The sequence below is a fragment of the Clarias gariepinus genome, chromosome 2, assembly GCF_024256425.1.
Source record: "Clarias gariepinus isolate MV-2021 ecotype Netherlands chromosome 2, CGAR_prim_01v2, whole genome shotgun sequence".
Taxonomy (NCBI): domain Eukaryota; kingdom Metazoa; phylum Chordata; class Actinopteri; order Siluriformes; family Clariidae; genus Clarias; species Clarias gariepinus.
Window position 1 is genome coordinate 33,930,182 of NC_071101.1, and position 16,889 is coordinate 33,947,070.

The window sequence follows — 16,889 nt, forward strand, 5'->3', positions numbered from 1 at the left end:
TTTCTTTAATTTTAAAGAATGTATTAGTGCTGGTATTAGCTAGTATTATGGATCTTTTTTATGTACAGCAAAATGTGCAATGTCTGACATCTTATCTAATAATATCTGATCAGATGTTAGATTATCTGATGTCAAATTATCTGATAATAAAACCAGTTTAAAATGATGAGTTGTTTCCTTTGCTGGGGGAAACTTGTGTGTGCATTTGTGTCTCGTTGTATACAGCCTAAAGTAGCACTTAAATAACGAAAGGTTTCAAGGAGGGTTTTTTTTGTTGTAATTATTAAAAGTTTAAGTGTATTTAAAAAAATGAATTACAGTAAGACAATGTTAAGAAATAAATGTACACCAGTTTGTGAAGGTGATTTGTAAATACGCGAGTGTTATGTAATTAATAACGTCTAAAAACGATAGGAAAGGAAAATCCTTTATCTTAAAAACTTTTTACATGAATATTTCATATTAGAAATTAAATATTTAATCAGTACCAATCGAAATGTTAAATTCGCTGAAGACGCTGGCGCGCAGAAGCGGAAATGACGTCAGGTTATTTTTCTATTATTATAACTGTGGTATATAAAAATTATTATTTTAGATACAGTTATTTGTTTATCCGTGTAAAATGTAAAAAACAATGACTGTGCCATTCTAAATATGAATGGACTATGCAGTTTAGTAGACTATTTGTACAGTTCGCTGGAAACTGCACATGACAGTTTAGCTGGCTAGCTTGTTGCTAGGAAACAAGAACGTTTCGTGTTAAACCGGAAGCAGTATTGCTGTCAAAAACAAGTCACACAACTGCGAAGACAGAATATGAAATTGATTTCGCGTATCTTTTCCCCTATAAATCTAGTTTTCTAAAGCAGTATTTTTTGCGATAAGATAAAAACATATATATAGATATTATTTAAATAAAACAATAAAAACGAAACTTAAAGTTTCTGCTTTGTGAAATTCTGGACGTCACTTTCAGTTTCAACAAACAAACATACATTTCAGGTAAGTCATGATTCATGACGTTCACTTTCTTTAAAAGCTAAAAAATGCTCAGGTGTCGTAGCTGTAATTTATTTATGCGGGAAGGCCAAAAACAAGAAATAAAGCCAGAGTTAAAGTGAACTAGTGGAGCAGAAACATAACTTGGTGAACTGGTCAGCTAACGTGAGCTAGCTAGCTAGCATCAGATTAGTCATTAGTTAACTAACTAAATAACTAACTAACTGGCAGTTGGGCACATATTGATTGTAGTACACAGTCGTACTAAGTAGTATGTTAATGTGTGAGTGACAAACAAGAGGTTGGATGTGGAAGCATGCACGTGCTGTGTGACTGAGGTGTGATCACTGTTTCCTCCTGTGCAGTAATATGAAGTTAAGGGTGAGAGTGAACAAGCGGACCAGCCGGGTGGAGCTGGAGGGACCCGATCCAACCCTGACCCAACTCAGCAAACGGGTTAAAGAGGACCTGCTGCCTTCAGTTGGACTAAAGTAAGTTAAGTTCCTACTTTTATAAATCCCAAAGTGTGTTTATACATGACCATCATACCTACCATTAGGCCTGTGTCATGCCAACATGTCATGTTGCTTCTCAGCCAAGGGAGTGGGCTCAGTCTTTTGCCTAAGCACACAGCCATGAATAAGAATGGTATAAAAATATCGTCAACTTCTTCCAACTATCCAGAACAGTTTGGTGATGAACAATGCCTTTTCCAGCATGATGGAGCACCTTGCCATAAGGCAAAAGTGATAACTAAGTGGCTCGGAAAACGAAACATCAAAATTTTGGGTCCATGGCCAGGAAACTCCCCAGACCTTAATCCCATTAAGAACTTGTGGTCAATCCTCAAGAGGCAGGTGGACAAACAAAAACCCACAAATTCCGACAAGCTCTAAAAATTGATTATGCAAGAATGGGCTGCCGTCAGTCAGTTGATTGACAGTATGCCACAGCGAATTGTAGAGGTCATGAAAAAGAATGGTCAACACTGCAAGTATTGACTATTTGCATACAATTATTTAATTGTCAGTAAAGCCTTTGACACTTATGAAATGCTTGTAATTATACTTAAGTACACCATAGTAATATCTAAAAAAATATTTTAACAATTAAAATCAGTCTAAAACTTTATATTTGTGTCATTCTCAAAACTTTTTGCCACAGGTGTACAATGCATGTTTAATATTAATTTTTAGAGCATGGCTGTGGAGATTTGTGCAGATCTTGCAGGGCACAAACTGACTTGTCTGACCATATTTAAAATCCCAGTGTAGAGCAATGAACTCAGTCTAAAGCACCTGTGTTTGTGGGTGGGTGGGTGTGTTTCTCTTTCACTACCTAGCATCGATACAGCGTTCACTTTGTCTCTGAACGGGAAAGAGCCTCTGGTGGACACAGGACAGACTCTCTCCTCGTGTGGAGTGGTGTCAGGTGACATGATCAGTGTAATACTGCCTTTTTTTGACTCTTCATCTTCCACGGAATCATCTTCCTCTCAGCAGACACACAATGTTTCAGCTGTTCGGCAGAACACATCGCAGAGTCATACGGGATCAGGTGCACAGGAGGTGAGTCCTGAGATGATATATGTAATATAATCATGTAATAATTATATGTTCATAATGAAATGAATAATACTTACATACATACATGCATGGAGCAGAGAGCCTCACCCCAAACTTTTGGAGAGGAGCAATGGGGATTTGGCAAGGATTAACTACACTGTAACCATGATTTTAGAAAAAGCAGAAAGAGGACAAGGAAGAAAGTATTTAATGGATTTCCTAAGGGTGACAAGAAAAGAAAAGAGGATTTAAACTAAAAAGAAGGGGGGTGGCATAATTGCTTAGGGTTATAACTATCACTATCGCCTTGCACATCTAGGGTCCGGGTTCGATTCTTGCCTCGGGTCTGTGTGCATAGAGTTTGCATGTTCTTTCTTTGTTTCATCTGGGTACAACTGTTTCCTCCTACATTTCAAAGACATGTAGATTAGGATAATTGCAATTCCCAAATTGCCCATAGTGTGTGAATAAGCGTGTATGTGTTTGAGTGTGTGGCCTGCGATGCATTGGCCAGGGTGTACATCACCTCACACTATCTCCTTCAGGCCCCCCACAACCCTGTACACTGGGTCCAGACTATGGTATAGACGATGAGGGAGACCAAGACCAGAGGGTGCAGTAATGCAACATGTTGGATGCCTACTGCAGGTGTGGTGTTGTGTGCTAAATGTCCCCTTGCCACAGATTGCCCCATACTTTATTAATAATATTATTATTACAACATACATTTATATCTTTATTATGATCAAATAGTATATTACTATACATATATAATGAGCTCTAGTCACGTGACAGTTATCAAGTCCATTAATGGAAAGTTAGCATATAATAATTCTTTTTGGGGACATTTATTGTGCATAGGTTTTTCATTTACAACAGAATGTTTTAACATTTTATATATCTTTATATTGGTTCAGAGAGATGAGATCAAAATGAATGCGTCAAGAAATGCATTTAATATGGCAAAAATTGTATTAATGTTTACCAAGGCTGTCACATGAATAAGACTCATTAGTTGATCATAATAAAGATGTTAAATTATGTTGTAATATAATTTTTGTATTGATTGTGTGTGCGTGAGAGACAAGTAAATATTTGCTGTTAGGATATAGTGCAGGCTCAGGCTCTAAGTGTGTGTCTATGAGCTGGTAAAACCTCCCAGTGTGTGCTCTCCAAGTTCTGGCTACGTAGAGAACAGCTATTGGTTAATTACTGGATCAATCTAAGAGGGCATGGAGAAATTCATCCCGAAAAAGATAGTAATGAATGGTAAATATTTTGCAAATGTGTAGCCTGTTAGACCCTCTACGCAATAGAGTCACATGTTGATTTGAAAATATTAACGTACTGATGGGACAACTGACCTGTTTAACAAAAATACTGTATTTATAACTTTCGTCCATTTTAACTTTCGTTGTTAATTAAAGCAATTAAAAGCTTTGTTCTCGTAGTTTTCATTCTATCTTGTTATAAAACAACGGGTCGCGTTTTAAATATCTGTTTAATCCGTCTTCTGAAATTAAATGAGTTGTGATGAGTGTGCATAATTGGGACAAACTCGCGAACTACATTTAGATTACGAAAGCTCTTTACTTCCCGTTTTTGTCGCCAACCAAATACGTCATCAACCCGCATCCACAGTTGCCATTGGTTACTAGACGCTCGCGCTGACTCGCGGACAGCATGCTATTTTAGTATACGCAGTAAAAGATGTAAGCCCTAAGACGTGGGAAAACTGTTAAAGTGGGAAAAGTTACAATCGGCTGTTAATGTTGCACCAGGCGGTTTGTTCTGCAACTAACGGTGAGATCCCACTTGTATGCTTAGAGGAAAGTGGAATAATTATTAGGGGCTGCTATCTTTGCAATTCTATTTTAATAATATGCTGTGCTTGTGCAAAGAGAAGCATAAATGGCAATGCATTATACATTTTTTTCGTTTGAAGCTATTTTTACATGACCAGCAGCTGTTGGTAATTGTTTTCTTTAGCTTTTTTTAAGCTAAATGACAGCTACGTATATGAAAAATACAGAGAAACGCTCCATGTTGAAGACCACTATACTAATAAAAATTTTTTGATCCTAGTTAGCTCTAGTCTTGGTTAATATCAGTAATGTTTTTCCACCAAGGACTTGGAGCAAATGTGCTAGAGTGTACAATAAAGCATTTGTATGAACATTTGTACGAACATTTGTTGAGTAAGACCTGTGTGACTTTCGTAAAGTATGACATAAAAGTGATGATGAAGCTGCCCAGTGTTCCTTCTGGTTAGGAAAGCCTACCCCAGCCAAACAAGCACACAACCACTGGAATTTCTGTTTTTTTTATACGAGGGGCTTATCAAAAGTTCCTAGATTAGCTTTGTTTTTTCAGACTATACAGAAATACTGACAATGGCAGCACTATTGTGGATTGTTCTCAGATGGATTTGAATCTCAAACATAATTTTTTAGTTTAAACACTAACCTACCTGTGTTGATTAGAAATAGAAAGTGTTGAGGCTCACAGTGAAGTTAACAATAAAATTTTGACGTGCAGTGTCAAGAAATGTGAATGTAACTGAAATGAAAGTGAAATCCCAATGATACCTTGGCGTCTTTAGGAGTTTTTTTTTAGAAAAGCCAGTTTAAATGTTTCACTTTTTTTTCAGATGGTAACTCATTCCATGTAATAGACAATAAAACATATTTATAGCATTCTATTAAAACGTGCAAGTTTTGCTGGTGATTGTCTACTTCAGCCAGGCACCAGTAGCAGCTACGAGAGAAGCGAGAGCATGTCTGCTCCTGAGACAGACGAGGTGAATATGGAGAGAAGTGAAGATGAAGAGGAGGCAGTTGGCATCTTCATTCCCGAGCCCATGCTATGCTGTGAAGCCGAGGAAGGGAAAGTCCCTCACTCTTTAGAGATGCTGTACCAGGCTGCGCAGTGCAACAGCGCTCAAGACTGTCTGGTGTTAGCCGCACATGTCTTACTGCTGGAGACCGGCTTCCTGCCACAGGTCAGATATCAAGTCATGGAATGGACCTGACTAATCAGCAGTAGTCATAAATATAAATTTTAATCTAAAACATGATTATTGGGATTTTTTTTTAACAGATTTGTGTAATACCTTTGTGCAGCATATACACATTTTACATTTAACTCAAAGTGTTTAGAATTGGATTACCAAAATGGTCCACACAAATGTATAAGAAAAGATGTTTGACTGTGTGCGATGTGTGCAGGGTTGTGACGTCAGAGCTGGAGAGATGCCCGGGGGCTGGCGTGCAGTGGGGGGCCTGTACAGGTTGCAGTACTCTCACCCATTCTGTGAGAACAGCCTGCCTCAGGTGGTTGCAGTGCCAATGGGCCAGACACTTGTCTTTAATGGTACACATGATAATGTTACCTATTTGTTCCCAAAGTGTGAATATTCGTTGCAGTTTTTTGCAGGTGTTGTCAACTTATTAATTTTTACCCCACAGCTACTTTGAAGACAGGCAGCTCAGTAGAGAGTTCACGGAAGCTGGTACTGAAACCAGATGCCTACGTGACTAAGGATTGGGCAGGTGCAGAATACGACACTATATATATTCAAATTAAATCTCTTCATGTCATTTTCATAACTGCAGTCTACTATGGAACATTTGTTGTATTAAACAAGCCGATCGCCACTGTAGAGCGCTGTAATGTATACTTAAGGTCTGAACATTATAATTACCCAAAATGCTAAGGTCCTTTCTATATTGCAGGATGCTAATTTACATTATCATGATTGTTGACATGTTTCCATGTTGCCTGAATATATATTTGCCCTTAATTATTTGTTTTTTAACTCCATAGAGGGAAATGCAGGCCTGGCCTACAGAGACTTACAGAAACTGTCTCGTGTTTTTAAGGACCAGCTGGCTTACCCACTCATTGCAACAGCTAGAGAAGGTAATTTAATCTATCTGCCTTTTAACTCATTTTCTTAACTCGTACAGTACATGAAATGGTCCTTTGAGTGTGTGTTTGTCTCTCTCCCTTGCTCTGTAGAACTAGGTCTACCTGCACTGTTTGGTCTGGCTGTTTTGCCCCCTGAGCTGCTTCTAAGGATAATGCGGCTGCTGGATGTGTCCTCACTCCTAAATCTGTCTGAAGTATGCAGACACCTGCACTCCACTACCCACGATGTCTCACTCTGGAAATACCTCCTGCACCGTGACTTTGGAGGTATTAATATGGCACACAGGCAGTCCTGTAGACACAGTGGTCACAAGAACGTTTACCCTTATCATAGGCATACCTATGCCGTTATCAAGACGGGAATGTTCTGTAATGTGACTGATAGCTCTGGATGACTTTGGAGTTATGTTTTTGGATAAAATAACACATCAGGTGCTGTTAAGGTCCCCAAGTTGTTTAGTCAATCTATCAATACTTAGTAGAGATGAAGTGGAAAACATGGATTCAGTTATGAATCGCGTTTCTTTTGTGGGGATTCATGTGTCGCCACACTAATTTCAAAATAGATTTTAAAAACATTTTTAATGCATAATGACCACATTCCGGTTAAATAAAATTTAAAGGCTTAAAACTGTAAAAAAAAAACATGGAGAAAAATGGAATACTGAATTAGGGTTTTACAATAAAACACAGAATTACAATATTAATCAAAACAGCACCTAGATTTTGATATCGTATCACATGATCACTGGTGATTTCTATCCCAAATACCATACTAGTGCTATATTGTAGCTGTTTATTACTTAGACAGTCACACAGTGCAAAAGCATACTGGCGTAGGTTTTTGTTTTCCATTTTGAACACCAAACTATGGTACAGATTTTGTCATAAAATACTCTATGGACATGTATATATGCGACTAATACTTGCAATTTTTGTTCTCTTCACAAATTCTGCCCTAAAAAAGGCACGTTTTGCAATTTCATTATTTCAAAAGGTTTATTTTACTTATTGTACTTATTATTGTTTATTTTACTTATTTTACAGTGAATACTCAGGCTAATACTGAGTACAGAGACACAGACTGGAAAGAGGTGAGGATATTACCAAAAATAATAAAAATTAACTAAAATACGGTTTGAACTTTGCTGATGCATCTCTATTATTTAAAATTCACAGGTTTACAAAAAAAGATTCATGAACAAGAAGGCCCAGATCAGATACAGACCCAGGGGCTACCCTTTTCGAATTCCCCCAATTTATCCTCTTACTCCAATGCCCATCCCTCCTCCTCCAATTCCTCTCTACCCGCCTGGCATCATAGGAGGAGAGTACGATCAGAGGCCTGACATTCCTCAGAACATCCCACCACGCCCACGCTACGACCCCATTTCTCCATTTCCAGGTCATGAACCGCTCGGCAGGCATCCCTTTGGCAGACGTTTGCCGAGGCCAGGCAGCAGCCGAGCACCAGACCCGAGGAGAGGCTTCATTTAGATTCCTTCCAGATAGCAGATTCCTTTTACACAACCCGGAAGTGTCTAAACATCTTACAAATATTAATACTGGATAGTATAATTAAAATAATTGCTCCAGAGACTATTACATGTTTTATCATCTACTTATCCTGCATTTCAGTATAAAACCACATGTATTAAAAAACATTTGGACTATTTATGTTAACAAATAAATCATTTTATCATTATAAGCCAACACAAAGAACTCATCTGTTAATGCAACCCCAGTCTGTCAGACACAACTTCTCTTATTTATGGGATTTAAAAACAAAATAAAAAAAAAGGTATGTCAATATTATTGGCTGAAATAAAGAAGACCAAAAATGCCTTGTCAGTTATTTTTTTTCGTTTAGGATGCATAAAGCACACTGAAGAAACAAGGGGAATAAAGCAACAAGCAGTGAGAAAATAAAATGATGACAAATGTATTTAAACCTTGACTTGTTTGAGTATGATGTCTCCCCCAAATTTAACCGAACAGAAATATTAGGTGACCAACAGTTCACCTTCGCCTCTCATGCTACAAAGCTAATACACTCGACTCCAGATTTATTGGCATCCTTCATAAAAAGCAAATAAAGTGTATACTGTATAACTCCTAACAGAGCCAATCAGCTCTTTGCTAGAATAAACTGGTGCCTGTTGAAACTTGATGGCATCAGTTTTAAATAATAATGAATTGTTCCATGGCATATTTCCTCATTGCCATAAATATAAGGATTATTAAAATATATATCTGCGAATACCATTCGCTTTCGCTAGTAGGTGAGGATATCTTGCAATTAGCTATCAGCAAATAATTATTACTAAAAATCCTTTTATGATTGCTTTATGACACATGACATTTTGTTGGTGAGAAGTTTTTATTTATTTTTATTTTTTTTAAGATCCACTGTTATCTTCAATCTGCCATCATACAATACAGAAATAAACACTTTTCAATCTTTGTCTTGAATGCATACTAATCCCAACCAAGTGCTTGTTTTAGAGCCATCTGTGTGCTTTATTACTGGACTCAATCATGTGCTTTCTCAGTGCTGTTTGTCCACAGAGGTCGGCGTTTCTCTAGAAAAGCCCGGATTCCCTCTTGCCCATCACGTAGCGCCAGATTGTCCACCATGACCGCTGCAGCAGTGGCATATGCAGCATCTCGACCCTGTGCCATCTGCCTCTGAAAGGCTGCTTTTCCAAGAGCCACCACTGGGCGGCTAGACTCACAGATTCGGCGTGCAATGGCCAGAGTTTCTTCCTCCAAACACTCCTCAGGTACCACCTTACTCACCAATCCATGTAGCAAAGCCTCCTGCGCTGTGATAGGGCGGCCTGTGAACAGCATCTCCATTGCAATCTGGGGAAATACAATAGGGTTCAGGATAAATGATGGGAGGACAAGCTTATAAATTCCCATGTGTGTACAGTTACCTTTCTAGGAACAGCTCTTCCAATGGCCACTCCTGGAGTAGAGCAGAACAGGCCGACGTTCACACCAGGAGTTGCAAAGCTTGATTTGTCCGTTGCTACGGCGATGTCACAACTAGCAACTAACTGACATCCTGCTGCTGTGGCGATGCCGTTCACCATCGCGATCACGGGAACTGGGAGGTCCTGAATCAGGCTCATGACCTTCAACAATAATAGCATGTAAAGATGAGTAAAATAAAATAAACAGCACATATTGTACCTAACTATATATTCCCTGTTTTCATTTGTTACAAAAATGTGAACCACCACCATCTTGATTGCCCCTCCCTCCCCCTAAAAAAAAGCTAATACAGGTTTGTGGTCTATATGGATGTTATGCATTTCATGCTGTGTTCAGTCTTATTGTTTTTTAAAAGAAATTACACAAAGACAGGATCATTTACATGGCAGATAGAACAGTAGGACAAATAGTGGCATATTCATAGATATTGTACTGGGGTGATTATGTAGATTACAGTGACATCACCGGAAAGAAAAATAACGGATGGTGTAGTTTATAGTACATTTTTGGTAAGTATGGTCTAACCTCTGAGCAAACACTGAACACTCTGGTGTGATAATCTCTGCCCTGCGCTGAGGTCAGCTCCTTAAGGTCATGACCTGAGGAGAACACTAGACCCTGTGCTAATCAGGAAAAGACAGTAATTTATTAGAAAGTTATTAGATATTTTCAATTGAATTTTATTAATATAGGCTTTTAAAAATAGTCACTGTCGCAAAGCAGCATTACAGAATATAAAGAAAATTATTTTCCACAGCAAAGGCTGCATGCCTAATTGGACAAGATAAAACCTGCCTGATATGATGATAACTCTCAGGTCCTTGTCATCAATACCAGTCAGGATGTTCTCTTGCAGAGAGGTTAACATGGCGAGAGACAAGGCATTCCTCTTCTTGGGGTCATTCAAAATGATTCTCCTAAAATAACAATATTATAAATGTGATCAGTGATGCTGCAGTGTTTGAAGCCTTGGGTTAAAGTAATCATTTCTTTATGCTTGGATAGATACTTATCATCATAAATTTCTTTTATATAGAAACTAGACTATATTTTTATCTGATACCTTAACCTTATTTAAAAAAATAATAATCTGTCAAAAGCAAGGTTTGACTGTTCTAGCCCACTGATTTATTAGAGTTGACACTTGTGATTTTTTTTCTTTTAAATGAAAAAACAAAACAAAACATGTTGTTGTGTGAATGTTGAACCTTATCCCATCCTCTTGCTGACGAATGGTTAGTGGAGGAGTCGTCCGAGTGCAAAACATCCGCCAGGATAAACGACAGAAGCTGGAGAACCTGCTAAAGCCCACCTGAGCCATGTTTAACTCTGACTGGCTTCGACACTAAGGTGAAATTAGCAGGCTTAAAGTCACAAGTTCATAATAAAAGTTACGTTGGCGGTATTAATAATATTGCGTTCGTTGTAATTCTTCGTATGCAACCAGGAAAAATAACACAAAACACCACTCAATTTACAACTTTCGGTTCCTCACTTCGACCTCTTTAACTCCCAGTGCTTTCTCTGTTTACGGAGTGACGTCAAATCAACATGGCGGCTCACGGGAAAACTCCGACTTTCCGAGTCGAAATTACTAGTTGGAGAGCCGTTCAAACTGCGCGTTCGACTCGATTGTCAAAAAGTTTTAATCAAAAATTCGAATAAAATTAAAATATATGACTAAGACCGACTTCTTTATTGTTTTTAAAGATCATAAACAATGAAACAACAACTAAAATATTATGTAAAAAAATATATTAATAAATAAATATATAAAAAAGATTACATTAATACAGTTCTAATTTCTTCCTGACATTAAATGAATAAATTGTCAACTTAAACTTATGAGCTCTGTAGAAGCTTATGGATGTGACTTTAACCAGAAATAGAGCTCCAAAGTCGACTAAAATCAAATTGAATTGAACTAAAGCAATCACTTTTAAGCAGGACCACATTTAGATATGGGCAGCTGTCAAGGGAAACCTATTGGCCGGGGAAGAAAATAAATATTTAGAATGATGATAAAAATTGCATCTTTCGCACATTTGCACGTCACATTTTTTCATGTCACCTATGTGGGTCAATTAACCTTGTTGGTGCCCTGATTCTAGTTTGTGAGTGAGGCAGGATCATGACTGGGGGGGTCTCTCACTCTAGAAGTACAAGATAGCCAGTGAGGAGACTAACTGCACTTCACTTCAGGTCTTCACCCTGGAAGTCCCACTGCGAGGGGAGCAGGGAAAAAAACTCACATCTAACTTTGTACAGCAATGCAATTAATACAATCAATTAAAAAAATAGAATGCCACAGAATAAACTACAGTTCATTTATGATACTGTGAATATAGTACTATAGGAAAATTGCATTCTTTTGTTCTGTGTAAAATCGTTAAGAATATTATATAACCAGTCCACACCCCCCCAAGAGGAAATAGTTTAGTCTTACATTTAGGCATTTGGCAGATGCTCTTATACAGAGCGACTTACAATTTTATTTCATTATACATCTGAGCAGTTGAGGGTTAAGGGCCTTGCTCAAGGGCCCAACAGTGGCAACTTGGTGGTTGTGGGGCCTTAACCACTGAGCTACCCCTGGCCCAAGTCTTGATTTGGGATGTTATAATGTCCTGATGTTTATCAAATAAATGAAATAAATAAATAAATAAATAAATAAATAAATAAATAATAAGAAGAGGTCAAAGCCATAGGGTCACAGTTTAGAAAATTGGCAAAGATAAGGGTAAGGTTATACAGTATATTCATTCAAGTTATGAAGGATATGAAGGTTTAACACCAAGTGTAACTCCAATTGTTAAAAAAATTGTAAAAAGAAACAAAAAGACTAACAAAGGCATGGGAACAAGATACTATGTTGTGGCAATGACTTACTAAGGCATAGGTAGGAACACAATAGTTTAGTGTGTGGTCATGACTTCCTATTGTGTGGCCAAGAGTATCTCTTTAGATGTTGGAACCACATCTAAATAGCGTCATAGCATTTTCTCTCTTGTAAACTGCAAATACATTTTAAGTGAAATGTTAGTACAGATGTATGATTACCTTTTATATGAAACATAGCATAACTCCAAAACAAAAATCATTCTGTCACATGAATGATCTCATTACCACACGTCATGGCCACAACACAGTCATTAAGTCATGGCAACTTGTAGCCACAACATAGTGCAGTATATCGTTCCCACGCCTTAATAAGTCATAGCTGCAGAATATGTTTTCCCCTATTGTCACCAGAAGGGCTAGGGCTTTATAGGGTAATGTCCTGATGCTTGTTGAATGAAAAAAAAGGTAAAAACCTTTATGTCCACAGTTCAGAATTGAAAGAGGAAGAACAGGGAGAAATTGGCAAAAGATAAAAGTATACAGCAGGGACCTCCTTATGAACTGTATCATTAACCCAGCATGAAAAAACAAAATCATGTCAAACTATTTGGAAATCTTGCTGAAAACCAAAGTTCTTTACCACTACACTGGTGAAGGCGATGCTATAACCATGTCATGCCCTAGAGCAGTGGTTCTCAAACATTTTCTGTCATTCCCCACTTAAGAGGGTGGGCGAATTTTCAAGCCCCACTTGTCAACAAAATGATAACGAAAATGGCCAAGTGTACTATTTATTAAAAAATCAATTTCTAAACCAGTAAGATCAAATAACACCAAGTTCAAAACAGATAAAATACACGTGCAATTGTTATAACAGTCTTACTTTGTCACTTATCTAGAGCTTTCTTTCAAAAAAGTTAAGTGGCTTATTAACGTGACTGGGGTGTGTTGTCGATAAGTGTCTTCCTACTTTGTCTCATGCTGTCTGCTGCCAGCGGTTTAAGACACAAAACACACAGAGGTCTCTCCTCTGCCCCCATCCCCACCATGAATCCAAGCGCAACATAGGCTTCATCATGTTTTCCTTTCGGCTGGATTTTTGGTTGATTGGGCTGATGATGCTGAATCACCTGCTTATTTGTGGTCCATGTAACAAATGTATCCATTGATGTTATTATGCTCACTACATACAGTACGCTACTGTGTTATGGTCTAAAATGCCCCCGACCTAGGCCACGGATTGCCCACCTAAACTCATAGGTTTATGGTTTACAAATTACAAATTATGACAAATGAATTTAATTATAAAGTAAGCAATATAAAAAAAAAGTTGTATAGGGGGAAAATATATAAATTATAAATTTTTTCATATACCACATGTATATTTTTATATTGCTTATTTTATAATAAAAATCATTTTCCTGTGATTTTTCACAACAAACACAATTTATTTAGTGTAATTTGTGATAAATAATTTGTTATTTGTACATTGACAAACCCCTGCAAAATAAATGTGCCATAAAATAATCATTTTGGGGGATTTGTATTAATCGTCTCGACGGCTGTCACGTGCCTAGGGTTAATTAAAATAGTAATAATATATTTAATAATAATAAACCTTTGAATGCATGTCCTAATATAATATTTGATAGAGATTATGTAGGGGGCAATCCGTGGCAGGGGGGCATTTTAGCGCATAACACCGGTTTGTGTCCGCGGTAAAGTTAGTTTTATTTTCGCATCTCCGAATTCAATAGCTGCGTAAATAAACCCGCAAATAAGATACCCACATATATATATTTCCTCTCTACACTGTTTTTAAGCTACTTTCGCCTTAAATTATACATGTTTAAAAGTATAAACACCATTATTCTCTACGGCGCAACGAGTGATTTAGGGACCGCGGTGAAGTTGGTTTGACGTTGGACGTTGGATATTCGAGCTCCGGCATCCAGATTTCCAAATTGTGGCGGAGATTCGCTGATTTGTAGCGGGGATTCGCTAACAGAGGCCGGCGAAAGCAGCTCGCCTACTGCGCTCGTTAGGGACCGTCTGCAAATTACTGTCCGACTGAAATACGGATATTATTAATATTATACACATATTTAAAATAAATAAATGATCTATTGCCTCAAAATCCATTCTAAAATGTGTGTCCACTTGTTCTGGAGAGGGCACAACCTTTTTTTGGCAATATTATGACTTTTTATTTTTATTAATAATTAGTATTTAATAATTCTGCATTTTACTTCAATATCTTTCAAGTCATGTGACCTATTGACTCAAAATCTATTCTCAAATGTGTGTCCACCTGTCCTGCAGAGGGCACAAACTTTTTTTGTCAATATTATCACTTTTCATATTGAGTAATAATTAATATTTAATAATTATGCATTTTACTTTAATACCTTCCAGGTCATGTGACCTATTGACTCAAAATTTATTCCAAAATGTGTGTCCACCTGTCCTGCAGAGGGCACAACCTTTTTTTTGTCAATATTATCACTTTAAATTTTTTTTAATAATTAATATTTAATAATTATGCATTTTACTTCAATACTGTTCAGGTCATAAGACCTATTGACTTAAAATCTATTCCAAAATGTGTGTCCACCTGTCCTGCAAAGGGCACAACCTTTTTTTTGTCAATATTTTCACTTTAAATTTTTATTAATAATTAATATTTAATAATTATGCATTTTACTTCAATACCGTTCAGGTCATAAGACCTATTGACTCAAAATCTATTCCAAAATGTGTGTCCACCTGTCCTGCAAAGGGCACAACCTTTTTTTGTCAATATTTTCACTTTAAATTTTTATTAATAATTAATATTTAATAATTCTGCATTTTACTTCAATACCGTTCAGGTCATAAGACCTATTGACTCAAAATCTATTCTAAAAGGTGTGTCCACCTGTCCTGCAAAGGGCACAACCTTTTTTTGTCAATATTTTCACTTTGCATTTTTATTAATAATTAATATTTAATAATTCTGCATTTTACTTCAATACCGTTCAGGTCATAAGACCTATTGACTCAAAATCTATTCCAAAATGTGTGTCCACCTGTCCTGCAAAGGGCACAACCTTTTTTTGTCAATATTATCACTTTGCATTTTTATTAATAATTAATATTTAATAATTATGCATTTTACTTCAATACCGTTCAGGTCATAAGACCTATTCCCTTAAAATCTATTCTAAAAGGTGTGTCCACCTGTCCTGCAAAGGGCACAACCTTTTTTTGTCAATATTTTCACTTTAAATTTTTATTAATAATTAATATTTAATAATTCTGCATTTTACTTCAATACCGTTCAGGTCATAAGACCTATTGCCTCAAAATCTATTATATAAGAGGTGTCCACCTGTCCTGCAGAGGGCACAACCTTTTTTTGTCAATATTATCACTTTAAATTTTTTTTAATATTTAATAATTATGCATTTTACTTCAATACCTTCCAGGTCATGTGACCTATTGACTCAAAATCCATTCTAAAATGTGTGTCCACCTGTCCTGCAAAGGGCACAACCTTTTTTTGTCAATATTATCACTTTAAATTTTTTTAATAATTAATATTTAATAATTATGCATTTTACTTCAATACCGTTCAGGTCATAAGACCTATTGACTCAAAATCTATTCTATAAGAGGTGTCCACCTGTCCTGCAGAGGGCACAAACTTTTTTTGTCAATATTATCACTTTAAATTTTTATTAATAATTGATATTTAATAATTCTGCATTTTACTTCAATACCTTCCAGGTCATGTGACCTATTGACTCAGAATCCATTCTAAAATGTGTGTCCACCTGTCCTGCAAAGGGCACAACCTTTTTTTTTGTTAATATGATCACTTTTCATTTTTATTAATAATTAATATTCAATAATTCTGCATTTTACTTCAATACCTTCCAGGTCATGTGACCTATTGACTCAAAATCCATTCTAAAATGTGTGTCCACCTGTCCTGCAGAGGGCACAACCTTTTTTTGTCAATATTATCACTTTAATTTTTTTTTAATAATTAATATTTAATAATTATGCATTTTACTTCAATACCGTTCAGGTCATAAGACCTATTGACTCAAAATCTATTCTATAAGAGGTGTCCACCTGTCCTGCAGAGGGCACAAACTTTTTTTGTCAATATTATCACTTTAAATTTTTATTAATAATTAATATTTAATAATTCTGCATTTTACTTCAATACCTTCCAGGTCATGTGACCTATTGACTCAAAATCCATTCTAAAATGTGTGTCCACCTGTCCTACAGAGGGCACAAACTTTTTTTGTCAATATTATCACTTTTCATATTGAGTAATAATTAATATTTATTAATTCTGCATTTTACTTCAATATCTTCCAAGTCATGTGACCTATTGCCTCAAAATCTATTATATAAGAGGTGTCCACCTGTCCTGCAGAGGGCACAACCTTTTTTTGTCAATATTATTACTTTAAATTTTTTTTAATAATTAATATTTAATAATTATGCATTTTACTTCAATACCGTTCAGGTCATAAGACCTATTGACTCAAAATCTAT

The 16,889-nt window shown here is 36.5% G+C and overlaps 2 protein-coding genes across 2 annotated transcripts; one reads left to right on the top strand and one right to left on the bottom strand.

Moving 5' to 3' along the window:
- Nucleotides 1-782: 782 nt before the first annotated feature.
- Nucleotides 783-8,061, top strand: fbxo7 (F-box protein 7). Its single transcript, XM_053488397.1, has 10 exons — nt 783-1,002; nt 1,365-1,490; nt 2,342-2,567; nt 5,305-5,565; nt 5,792-5,936; nt 6,032-6,115; nt 6,390-6,485; nt 6,585-6,761; nt 7,542-7,588; nt 7,674-8,061. The coding sequence occupies exons 2-10, from the start codon at nt 1,369-1,371 to the stop codon at nt 7,989-7,991; spliced, it is 1,476 nt and encodes a 491-aa protein (XP_053344372.1). The 5' UTR covers nt 783-1,002; nt 1,365-1,368; the 3' UTR covers nt 7,992-8,061.
- Nucleotides 8,062-8,071: 10 nt separating this feature from the next.
- echdc3 (enoyl CoA hydratase domain containing 3) lies at nt 8,072-11,021 on the bottom strand. The gene is made up of 5 exons (XM_053488398.1): nt 10,703-11,021; nt 10,290-10,411; nt 10,020-10,117; nt 9,434-9,634; nt 8,072-9,359 (listed from the first exon to the last, which is right to left on the bottom strand). The coding sequence occupies exons 1-5, from the start codon at nt 10,813-10,815 to the stop codon at nt 9,027-9,029; spliced, it is 867 nt and encodes a 288-aa protein (XP_053344373.1). The 5' UTR covers nt 10,816-11,021; the 3' UTR covers nt 8,072-9,026.
- Between the last annotated feature and the right edge of the window lie 5,868 nt (nt 11,022-16,889).

Excerpts from the sequence above, each read along its gene's own strand:
- fbxo7 (XM_053488397.1), top strand. The coding sequence starts at position 1,369 with ATGAAGTTAAGGGTGAGAGTGAACAAGCGGACCAGCCGGGTGGAGCTG. Across the intron at positions 6,486-6,584 it reads CATTGCAACAGCTAGAGAAG|AACTAGGTCTACCTGCACTG; the intron begins GTAATTTAATCT and ends CTTGCTCTGTAG. Across the intron at positions 7,589-7,673 it reads GAGACACAGACTGGAAAGAG|GTTTACAAAAAAAGATTCAT; the intron begins GTGAGGATATTA and ends TAAAATTCACAG.
- echdc3 (XM_053488398.1), bottom strand. The coding sequence starts at position 10,815 with ATGGCTCAGGTGGGCTTTAGCAGGTTCTCCAGCTTCTGTCGTTTATCC. Across the intron at positions 10,412-10,702 it reads CAGCAAGAGGATGGGATAAG|GAGAATCATTTTGAATGACC; the intron begins GTTCAACATTCA and ends TTGTTATTTTAG. Across the intron at positions 9,635-10,019 it reads TGTTCAGTGTTTGCTCAGAG|GTCATGAGCCTGATTCAGGA; the intron begins GTTAGACCATAC and ends TTATTGTTGAAG.